The sequence below is a fragment of the Atta colombica genome, unplaced genomic scaffold (genome assembly GCF_001594045.1).
Source record: "Atta colombica isolate Treedump-2 unplaced genomic scaffold, Acol1.0 scaffold203, whole genome shotgun sequence".
In the NCBI taxonomy this organism is placed as follows: Eukaryota; Metazoa; Arthropoda; class Insecta; order Hymenoptera; family Formicidae; genus Atta; species Atta colombica.
The window spans coordinates 28,873-40,891 of NW_017259298.1; the positions used below are offsets into that span (position 1 = coordinate 28,873).

Below are 12,019 nucleotides of genomic sequence, written 5' to 3' on the forward strand. Positions count from 1 at the left end.
GCTGTTGTTTAACTTGAAACAGTCGCCTGGTGAAAGTGCTAAAGAAAAACTTTTCCAAGGATCCTGTATTCTAAATTCCTGTAATCTAAATTCATTTAGATTAAACGAAAAGAATGGAATAATTTGCTGTGATAGAAAAGCAAAATCACAACATTGTAAGCAAAGTTGTATAAAATCATGGAAAGAATATGTCCCATAGGAAAATTTAATAAAAGAAATTTTAACTTTCTAATTTTTGTTGAAGATGAAATTGATCCATTTTGTATAATATCAAGACATCTAACAAACAACTAAACAGATTGTTGTATGTTCTGTTATATCTACAGATTTTACGAGACTGGTTTATCAATTTAATTGCAACACAAGTAGTTTAATGCTAAATGTAAAAGATGAACTTATTAAGAATAAACTTTATAGGGTTCATTATACCTACTCTAATCTTAGGTAAGAAATAATTTATTAGTAAAAACAAAATTAATTTAGAATTTTAAGAACTTATATTTGATTTATTAGAATTAATTAAAATTTTTTGTTTAGTTCTCTTTTATCATGCATTCTTTATATGAAAGGAATATTTCTATTATTAACTATTAATTATTCTTTAAAACTTAGAATAAATCTTACTTTTAAAGATTGAAAATTAAACCACTCTTTTTCAAGATTGGCTCAATTTTTATTTTTTAGAATGAAATTTTACTCCAAAAAATTTAGAGGATACATAAACAATTGTCAAACTCAAATTTGAATGTATTAATCTCTGCTGTAAGATAAATAGTGATATTTGCTTGAACATTTTTATCAGCTTTAAACTATTTTTTGGATTAATATCAAGTATATTATCTATAACTTTTAGTTAGTGTCATAAGCAGTGAAGAAATTGCGGAAGAACTTGCAACACAAATCGTATCTGAGGATGCCTTCAATCAAGAAGAAAGTAATGAGATTCATACAAACGAAAAGAATGAGTCTGTAGAAATAAATATGTCTGATGTCACAGTAAATGTCACCGATACTGTCTCAACTAATACTACCAAAGTTAATTGCTCATCAGAGAAGATCTACGGCCCTGTTGAGGTTCTGCAAATTTTATAAATAAAATAGCACAATATGTGGAACAAACAAAATCATGCTAATGAGCTATCTTTCTTATACATCTGTTTTTCTTACAGATTGTCAATGCAACAAGACTTATGGAGCTATTAATGTTGGAGCCTGGTCCATCAAATCGCTCTAGAAATGACAAAGATGGTAAACAATTACCAGGGACATGCGTTCTTGTGTTATTTTATGCCAGGTGGTGTGTATTCAGCAGTCAAGCTGCACCACATTTTAATGCTATACCTCGTTCATTTCCTCATATTAAAGCCGTGGCAATTGATGCTATAAAACACCAAAGGTGAGCGTACAAAATTAGGAAATGAAAAAGTACATTTTTACAATCAGCAAAATATTATTTTGCTTGCAAATTATTAGCAAGTTAGCCGAAAAAAATTTCAGCGAACTACATTAATCTTGTATTTCGCTGATTGACGTAATTGCTGATTAAGAGCAAATTTTCCTCAAAAATTAAGTAAATATTGATCCTTAATTTGTTAACTAGTCAGATCGTTGGAAAAAAACTTTGTAAATATGATTTGTCGACAATTTATTCACAACAGATTTTCTTATATATTTTCTACCAATTTGTTAACATTATCAATTATAATAAAATTCACTCAAATTAAATTAGTACCTTTTTAACAAGCATTTGATAAAATTTCTAACAAGCATTCGATAAAATTCGTTTTTTATAAATTTGACTAACTAGATTTGATTTTCAAAATTAGGAAGCGCGGAAAGAAAATCAAATTCTCTGTTTCTTCTCCTGATTTCTTCTCCCAATTTCTTCCAATTTCTTCGAAATTGATAGTATGATTTAAAAAAATATATCGCTTTCAGTTTCAATGCTCAGTATGGAATAGTCGGAGTGCCAACATTGATGTTGGTCCACAATGGCAAGCCTGTCGCCAAATTCAACGATACGATTTACACCCTGGAATCGTTTGCTAAGTTCGTATCCCATTTAACAAATTTGCAACCGAATGGCTCATTATATGTTACATCGGCGGATTTTACGGGGCCTGTTTCGAGCACGCCTTCTAACGAAATGGATTACTGCCTGGTGTTATCGTGGATCTTTATAGTTGCTTGCGTATTGTACTTTACATCGCGCAGCAGATGGTGGCAACAATTTGTTGAACTTATTCAGAACACATGGCTCGAAAGTAATGCGGAACATGAACACGTCGATTGATTGAGAAGACTTTTGGCCCATTGAAGTTCAAAAAAGTTATATCTCTGCATGATTACTGAGCCATCTTTTGAAAATCAGGTTACAGAAGAAAAAAAAGAAGAAGAAGATGTCGATTAGAAAAAACATATTAAATCGTACGATTAATCATCGAATTATTTATTTATCGAGGTTTTATAAATATGTAAATAGAAGGAGAAAAATAAATAAGTATGTAAAAAAATACTAGTAAAAGGAATCCTTTAAAATTAAAGAATAGTTTAAAGTAATTTATATATCAAATGATTAAATTTTATTATACAGCTAAATTTTGGTTTAGCTAGTTTGGTTTATTACTAAAAAGTTATTTAATTGTAAGTTATAATAATTACTCGAAAGCAAAATTAATACAATCATGTGGAAGAGTAATCTCTCACATTTAATTGTTTAATTTTCAAAATAAAAGTGTAAAGATGCAATTACTTGATTCGTCAAGCGTCAAGTATCTGCCAGAAAATTCGTTTCTTTTAAAATTTCAGATTACTTAATTCTATTATTATTATTGAAAAATATTTGTATAGGTTCTAAAATTGTGTAAGATTTTACCTTATTTAAGACAGACTTGACAACAATTGATCTATTAAAATTTGTATTTATTATGTGAAAGTTAATACTTCATTGATGTTTCACCGTGCAAAAAAAATCATCGGAATCCAGAACTTATAGACACGAGCAGATGTACAGAAACATTTGGATTGGCGGCTTTTTATATATACTGGTATATACTCTCAAATAATTCTCATTCCACTTTGCAACTTTTGCTGACGTAAGTTATTTATTTTTATTACTTTTGCATTCTTATTCGTAAGTGTCCGCACGAGTTTGCGGTGCTAATTAATTCATTGTTGCGCTTTTTTTTTTATTTTACCAAGGTAAACAATTAGCCCATAATATAATGTTATATTACATTTTCATATTGAGATAAAATAAAATAGGAGAATAATATTGGATTAGGGGAACAGTCTCTTCACAATTAAGTTGGTGATCTTTCCCCATCAATATCTTTTGATAGTTAAAAACGATCAAAATTTAAATTTAAGAAAAAAATTTTAAAGCTTGAAATCTCTGATGGAATTGTAAATTTTGTAAAGATAGAATATATGGATTACTAAGCCTTATCAACTTGTAAAAAGACTTTTTTTCCAATATAATTCGCATTTACTTTAATTTCGTTTTGGTAGCAACATCCCAATTGATTGAATTATGTATACTTAAATATCTATCGCGTTATGAATGTATCATTTACGCACATTTGCGAGGGCTTAGGCATTTTATTTTATTATCATATTTTTATAGTTAAAAAAATGTTGAAAATTTTGGCTCATTTCAACTCAATATTTAATTTCGTTTAAAATTTACTTAAAATCCTGATGAAAAATTAATGTTTTAATATGTATTTAAATATATTAAAGAAAAAATACTAAATAAATATTTAAATTCTTAGAAAATTAAAAATTAATATGTAAATATTAGATTAAAATTTTTTTTTTCTAATTTTAATGTTTATTTTGTTTTTATTTAATATTTTACTCACACATATGGATCTAATATTTTTTCTATTATACATAGGGCATGCTTTAGCCGGCTGTCAACATCTAGAGGGCGCGACAGATCGACGTTAATGTGTAAATGGCCGATTTCTGCTCCACGATTGTTGTGTGCGGCATTTGTTTGCGCTGAAGTTCGTCTCTAATGGATTTGTTATCGCGGTGACCAGGTTGTGGAGGACCGCTGCGAGGGGGAAGGAGAGGACGGCCTGGTTCGACGTGTGCACAATTTCGCCGGATATTCGGCAGACGAAATGATATTGCCGCAGATACGTTTCTGCAAACACCTCTCATCGACGTTCCGCGTTAGGTTAAATCACCCGGCCGGATTGTAGATTTACGAGATTCCACGGCACACACGGAAGCTGCGTCCGATCGTCCGAATCTGGTGGAGTACGACGGTGGACGGCTTAATTATGGGCACGCTGAACCTCATCTGTCCCATGTGTTGCGGAGAGACCTTCAATAATACTCAGTCCCTTAAATACCACTTGCTAAGCATGACAGACAATCTCTATTGTCCGGGCTGTTCGCAGCGTTCCGACTCTGTGACGGCGCTCATTCAGCACCTGGACATGTGCGAGCACGATTTAAGGTATAGGATGAAGCCCGAGATTCTTACGGACAAGCTCAGAAAAGGTGGAAAGGAGCCTGAAATCAAAATGGATCTGTTATTGGTATGGAAAAGGGAGAACATAAATTTTTATTATGGGATTGTCGAAAATAGATTCGAGTTTCTCTAATACATTTATCTCATTTTATTTTATATATTACTTAGATGGAATTTATAAAAGTCTAACGAAACAGTAATTGTGAAACAAACCGTGAGTAAAATTCTTAGGAGTCTTGAAATAATTATTTATTTAATGTTAATTTGAATACTGTTTAAGATGGAGTTCATGAAAATCTAATGAAACATAATTTGTGAAACAAATCTTGGATGGAATTCTTATAGTCTTGAAATAATATATTTATTTCATATTATTTAAAGTAATAGTAGTTTATATACAAAAATTATGTTTCAATTATTGGTTATTATTGTCCATTTTGGTTATTTTTATCGAGAATATTTTTCAATTGTAATTATTAATTTTAGGATGTCAAGGGACAACAGCTCAATCGAGGCTTCCTGGCAACCATGGCCAACAACGGAGTAGTCATAATGAGTGACCCACAAACAATACAAATGGACGAGAATGGTTTGTAATATTGCTTTTGTTGCGTAGGAGTTTTTTGTGCGTTTAATCTATCGTTTTTAAAAAAAACATCAGGAGAGATTAAAGTCGTAGAAAAGATGGACACGGAAGAAACGCAACCAGATCAAAATTCTCTGGATTTCAAGATGTCCGAAGGACTCATCGGTGACGTTGGTGGAGCGCAAAGAAGACTGCAATCATCACAAGGATTGGTGGCTATTCCCATATCAAATCCAGACCGCAAGGCGTTGATGGAGAAGAACATAATCGCTGTGTTACCAGATAACTCCGAACTCCTGGATGGGACTGAGACCGCTACCCTGATCGATGTAGATCGTATAAATGAGGCAACGGAGATCGACGAGGTTGATCTTTTGCGTGTCAAGCGAGAGCTGTGCGAGGTATATCGTAAACCGAATTATACTTTGGAGGATTATATTTATACCTTAATGTATGTAGGATGAATGTTCTAATGACTGAACTAATGAAAAGATATGTGATCAATTCTGTATTATTGATTAATACTTAGTGGCATTATAAAAGGAATATAATATACATGAAAATTTGTTTTGTCGGTGATTGAAAAATATTAACATATATAAAATGTTCCAAAAATAATGATAAATCTTTGCATAGGGGCAAACTTACTTTTGGAATACTCTAAATAAATCTGAAAAAGGATGCTTAAGTAAAAGGACTATATTAATTGGAAAATTAGATCTCAATGAAATGAATTAGGTTTCAAATATAATGTGATGAACAAGAAAGATGTTCTCACACAAGGTTTAATAATAGATAGTATATCTTTAGATAGTGTATCTGTAGATAGTATATCTCTTCTCTCATAGTTTCTGAGCTATGGTGTATCAAAAGTACTTTGTAAGCGCTTGAAATAAATAATTTTTTTTACAATAATTTGCAATTAAAGTATTTGTTTTATTATATACTTATTTTTATATAAAATAAAATATGCCATTTTCTTGCTGTTATTGATAAATGTCTCAATCATCGCAGATATATTTTATAATTACTCAATAACAATCGATTATTGGGACTTTTACCTTATTTAGTGGTTTACGTAATCACAAAATCGTCTTTCTAAATTAATTCTTTACAATAATCTTCCACAGTAATTTAATTTTTTACAACAATGTAATTTTCGGTTTGATTCTGTCGCAGTTTGAATCTGACGCTGTATACAGTTGCACCAGTTGCGAAATGAGCTTCAACTCCGTCTTGGATCACATCAAGCAATTCCACGATGGCCAGGAGGTTTTGCTGGAGATGGCGGAACAAATGAACGATCTTGCGACGACAAGTCCGGTGGTATCCGAAAACTCGGAGAATGTGGTGAATCCACGGCAGCGACAAACGATGAACACACTGCGCACGGAAGAATGTGTGGACAGTGAGGGTAGGCTCTACACCAGAAAAGTGGTGCAAATTGAGAGATTCTGGGACCGTACTCCGGTTCAGGTCACGACGCCGCAATCGGTGAAGGCTCCGATGATCGAGAAATTCTTTTCGAACGTGGAGGGTGTCAAGGTGTGATTTAAGGCGCGCTTCTCACTGGAAGAAAAATCTCGCGCGATACGTATTTGTCACATGAGAATTAATTTCGTTTCCCTAACACACATGTGATATCACAGGTACGAGACAAACGCCTGGCGACCGCATCGGTGCGAATGTACAAGTGCAATCAGTGCCTGCAGCAGTTCTCCAAGTTGGGTAACTTTCGCGTGCACGCCTGTCTCGGTGGCAATAATCGTTGCGAACACTGCGACCAGAGCTTCGCGACACCCAGGGCTTTGCAACTCCACGCGAAGGTGCACGATGGCGAAGCCGATTCGAACCAAAAGACGTTTGTCTGTACTACGTGCGGTACCGAATTTTGCTCCCACAAAAGCCTACGGCTGCATTCGAGGATGCACGCGCCAGTGAGAGCCAGACATGTCGATGCACCCGAGGGCACTCCTAACGCAACTTTCACTTGCCCCGAATGCGGTAATAAATCTGTTTCTCGTTTCGTTCTTCAAATTAAATAATTTGATTTTTATATTATAGATTTTTTTAAATGAGCTTGCATAATTTATTTTTTCTCTCTTTCTCTCCGACATAAAAAAAAGAATAGAAGAGAAAGAAAATCCCTGCAAGAAGATCAGCTAAAAAGAATAGTATGACAGTGTATCGTTAAATTGTTTATTGAGCCATAAGTATATAAATGTAGGATAAATCAAAAGAAATCAATACTTGGATATCTACTGTTTTAAACAGCAGAAAAAAACTTTAAAACACAATAAGACACTAATTACTATTACCATTAATACTATAATTTTTTTGTGAGTGAATATACGAAAGTATGAAAGTATTTAATGACCTCTCAAATCATATAAGAGATTTTATTTCTAATGATATGAAAATAATTGGGCAATACGATTTTATATAACAGACATCAAGCGTTTTTATTTTCGTTTTCTCAATATATTAATAATGCTTTATAGGCAAAACGCTCTCCGAGTCGTACAAAGAAGCGCACATGGCGCTGCATACAGGTGACTCAGTGACGTGCACCGTTTGCAACCGGAAGTTCGATTCCGCGGAAAGTCTAGCAATGCACGCGGCGGTGCACGTCGAGCAGACACCCTCGCGGTCGCCCACTCCGCAAAGTTTACTTTCATCTGTCGTGGAGGCAACAACATTGGCAACGACGTCAGCGATGATGACAACAGTGACGTCGACGACGACGATGGCATCAACGATTGCCGTGACATCAACTACATCGGTAACGACAGCGACGACGACGGTGACAACGGCAGATCCTGGCGACAGTCAGAAACCCTATCAGTGCCAGCATTGCGGTCGCAGATTCACCAGACCACATGAGAAAGTCAAGCACGAACGAATTCACACTGGGGAGAAGCCGCATGCTTGTGAGGTAAAATCGTGGACAATCGTGAAATTAGATTCTTATTAAGAAGAATGTCAGGTTAAAATTTTTCTCAGAATTTTTCATATAATTTTTCAGAATTTCTACATAATTTTATAATTTTCTCTCAGTTTTTTTATACAAATTGAAACACTTCTCAGAAAATCTACATCTTTTCTCAAAATTTGCCATATGTGTTAATTATGAAATAAGATTTCTAAGATTTTTTGTAAGTATAATAATTTCTGATGAAATGTTATAAAATTTGAAAAATTTTTAAATATTTTTTAAAAATTATGAGATAAGGAAAAATATTTCAGATATATGAAAAATAAATTCACATGTATGAAAAATTCTGAGAGAAGATATAAACTTTCCGAATATTTCTGAATATTTCTAAAAAATGTTCCAATTCGTATTAATTTAAAATTAAAAATTATAAGAACAATTTTCACCAGGGAATCTCTGCAAAAAATGACTGAAAGTGTAGATTTGTACTTTCCGTATAGAAATGAATTTTGTATTCATATAAAATAGTTAATATTATAAGATCAGTAGGTAATTATATTTAACGATATAATTTTGTAATTTGAATAAAAATTTTTTTATTTATCTTGTTTTTTTTTTAAATTATCTTTTGGGAAAAATTTTTAATTTTGTTATATAACTTTTTGTTATATAATTTTTAATTATCATAATTTTTGAAAAAGAAGTTGAATCTTCCAAATCTGATTAGATCTATGTATAATCACAATCTTTGACTTAAACTAGAATTTTTTATGTAAAAAAATGCTGTAGTTTAAAATGAATCTCGTCTTCCTCATTTATTTTTAATTACAGTTGCAATTTTTATTCTTGTTAAACTAAGGTTTGTGGCAAGACCTTTCGTGTGTCCTACTGCCTGACCCTTCACATGCGCACGCATACAGGCGTGAGGCCCTACGCTTGTCAGCATTGTGGAAAGCGCTTTAAGGCATCCTCCGTCTACAATCATCACCTGCTGACGCACGGCGAGGAGCGTGCCTACACATGTCCATACTGTCCAAAGACGTTCAAAACGCGAGTGCAGCTAGCCGGTCACAAGAACAGCCACACGAAGCCATTCCGATGCACCGAGTGCTCGCGGCCGTTTGCATCGCTCTATGCCGTCCGCGCGCACATCCAGACTCATAAAAAAGACAACAATCTTAAATTTAGCTGCTATGTATGCGGCGCATCGTACGGTCGGGCGTTCGCCCTCAAGGACCACCTGAAGCAGCACGGCCAAGACGTGCTGGCGCTACCGGAGCCAGCGCGAGAGGAGGAGGTGCACGAGAACTTCCTCCTCGGCGAGGAGGAGATCGAGGAGGAAGAGTTCGCGGCCCCAACGCCGCCACCGCCGACTCCGCTTCCCGTCATCGCGCGCCCCTCCGGCGTGGACGACACCGACTGAAGTCAATTATTGCAATTTGATTCTAGTCGCAGAATTGTAGCGCGTTCCGTAAGCCTACGTAGACCGTTCGTAGAGACTGAAGGATTCGTTTTTATTTTCACGAACGGTCGCCGTGTTAAAACCTTCATGCAAAAGTCTCTGTACGTTTATGCGTACACGTTCCGCGAGTCCGTTGCGTGAAGGCAGAGCGGATTTTTTTTTTACCAAAACCCAATCGCGATCGATTGGAATCTAATTGTATGTAAGTGTTGTTGACTCGTTGATAAAGTTTATTCATTCGTATTTCTTGTACCGTTCGTCGTTTTCATCACGAATTCGTGAGCTTAATTTGTGAGTCGGAAGATCACTAGAAGCAACTTTAATCTACAAATATAAATGTTGCACTATCTCCGATTCAATTAGACATGATTACACGCAAGAATATTGCCAATTAATTGGATATGGGTATTTAATTAATTTTTAAAAAAGAAGGGATATATTAATTAAATGATTATCGATTGTAATGAATTATTTTTTCTGTAGTATTCATTACAAGAATGTGTTAGCTCGATTCTTGTACTGCTGAATTAACGAGCTTTCAAATACATTTTGTAATACAGGATGGCAAAAAAATGACCACAAAAATTTATGTGTTATCCAAGTAATAATTTAATAAACATATAAAACTTTGCGGCTATTTTCTTTTCGGCGTCAAAATAGCATTATAAAAGCATTTTAATATCATTTTAATGTCAATATAATAACGAATAACTTATTGTTTAAGTAGGAACGTATTAAAAAATGTAAACTTTGAAGTGTGTTATTAAATATCAAAAAGATTTTGCATCAAAAGATTTCGGTTGATGAATTGAAGATTACTTTATTGGCTGCTCGGGAGAATTTATTCAAGAAAAGATGCGTAATATGATGCCTTCTCGAAGTGTTTGTATAAAAAAATAAAGAAGTTATCTTGATATTAATTATTATTTTTGATATTTAATAAGATACAATACTCCAGAGTTTGTATTTTTATAACTTAATAATAACTTACAATACAAAACTTCGTGGCCGAACTTTTTTGTCACCTTGTATAATTAATTAAAAATTGCATATCTCTGCATCTTGCTTACGTTCGATTAGAGCTATCGAAATTTACGAAGCTCACGAATTACTCATTGATGGAACCTATTGCAGTTAATTAAATTTGAATAGAGCCTAAGTTTTAATCCTAGCTGCACACAATGGGATCCTCCAGCGTAACTTTCTAAATTAAGATTTTTTTTTGCATTTCTAAATTTTTCTTTTTCTTTGAACCTATATATCTCGAAGTTTTTTTAATTCTATTGACTTTTACACATTATTGGGCTTGTTCCTTCATCAATTCTTCATGGATTGAAAAAAAAAATTAATTGAAATATATATTTTTACAGAAGTATTTTACAAATATGGGGTCCTAAGGACCCCAATGTGTGTATATCACGCGTGCAAAAAATAAGTGTGTAAAGCTAGGGTTAAGTACGCGTTTTTAATTTATTTGAAATTTCTTAATAGCAAGAAATGGACTTTCATACGTGATGTATACATATCGCAACAAACAAACTTGTTCTAGTTTTAATTTCACGGTTATTTAATTTATTAACAATGTACACAATGCAATGTAATGTAATTACAAATCATTGTGTACAGGCATATAATTAGTTACATTAATATATATTAAAGTTATTCGAAAGAGATTTTAAATTCTATGCACACGCAATTGGAATTTTGTTTAGACGAGAATTAATCTGAAATTATTTTAAATTTAATACAATTGTTTGAATCTTAATGATTTGGGTTTCTTAATGTTACTCTGGTTGTTACATGCTGTTGTTGTTTGGAAAATATTTTATGACAAATTAAATTTTTACTTAAAAAATTTGTTAATCGAGTTGTCACTTCTTTATCATTAAATTGTTTCTATATTTAGAAAACAGAAAATAACTTTAACAGAAAAAAGAACAGAAGATCTCGATATTACTTGCATATATTTTCACATAATATCTCACTTTATGTAGACTTCTATCAATATAAAGTGATTAATTTTTCTTTTATAATCTAATCCAGTAGATCCTGTTTTAAAATACCTAATAATACATTTTTTAATTTGTTAAGATCAAGATCATTGGTGATTATTTTTCTTATTTTCATTTTTGCACTGAAAATTCATTTTTATGTAAAAATGAAAATAAAAGAAACAATCTCCAGTAACTTTGATCTTAACAAATATTATCCAGGACATTATTCTGAATAACATTCAAGAATCTCAACGACATTTTAGCCGTCGATAGGATACCATGTATAATGTTAATGCCAATGGTACTGTAACTTTCAACTCGAAACCTTATAACTCGAAAAGTACTTCATGAAAAATTATTTTATTATTTTATTATAATGTTTTAGAAAGCTCTCGAGGTGTTACAAGAATATGCAATGAAAAATAGAGGGTTCCATTTAAAAAATTCAAAGTGACATTAATGATATCATCCAAAATCAGACTGATCAGATCACTAAATCATTTAGAACTCTAACTTTTGTTTGAAATTTTTTTTTTTTTTTTTTTTTTTTTTTTTT

The 12,019-nt window shown here is 32.9% G+C and overlaps 2 protein-coding genes across 5 annotated transcripts in view; both read left to right on the forward strand.

The window, feature by feature from the left end:
• LOC108687254 (thioredoxin domain-containing protein 15) overlaps positions 1-2,398 on the forward strand; it is a 2,739-nt gene extending 341 nt beyond the window's left edge. The window contains exons 1-5 of one of the 2 annotated variants that reach the window (XM_018192932.1): positions 1-155; positions 245-444; positions 854-1,074; positions 1,170-1,396; positions 1,939-2,398. In XM_018192932.1, the coding sequence (XP_018048421.1) occupies positions 390-444; positions 854-1,074; positions 1,170-1,396; positions 1,939-2,293 (858 nt within the window). In that variant the 5' untranslated portion in view covers positions 1-155; positions 245-389 and the 3' untranslated portion in view covers positions 2,294-2,398. The remainder of the gene's footprint in view (positions 156-244; positions 445-853; positions 1,075-1,169; positions 1,397-1,938) is intronic. The other variant, XM_018192933.1, reaches the window with a different exon arrangement.
• Positions 2,399-3,879: 1,481 nt separating this feature from the next.
• Positions 3,880-9,554, forward strand: LOC108687240 (zinc finger protein 91-like). 3 transcript variants are annotated; one of them, XM_018192910.1, is made up of 7 exons: positions 3,880-4,553; positions 4,973-5,075; positions 5,148-5,473; positions 6,252-6,617; positions 6,722-7,076; positions 7,574-8,007; positions 8,867-9,554. In XM_018192910.1, the coding sequence occupies exons 1-7, from the start codon at positions 4,293-4,295 to the stop codon at positions 9,428-9,430; spliced, it is 2,409 nt and encodes an 802-aa protein (XP_018048399.1). In that variant the 5' UTR covers positions 3,880-4,292; the 3' UTR covers positions 9,431-9,554. The 3 variants fall into 3 exon arrangements, with proteins under 3 accessions (XP_018048399.1, XP_018048400.1, XP_018048401.1); XM_018192911.1 differs by having other exon boundaries at positions 5,160-5,473; XM_018192912.1 differs by lacking the exon at positions 3,880-4,553 and having other exon boundaries at positions 5,019-5,075; positions 5,219-5,473.
• Positions 9,555-12,019: the final 2,465 nt, after the last annotated feature.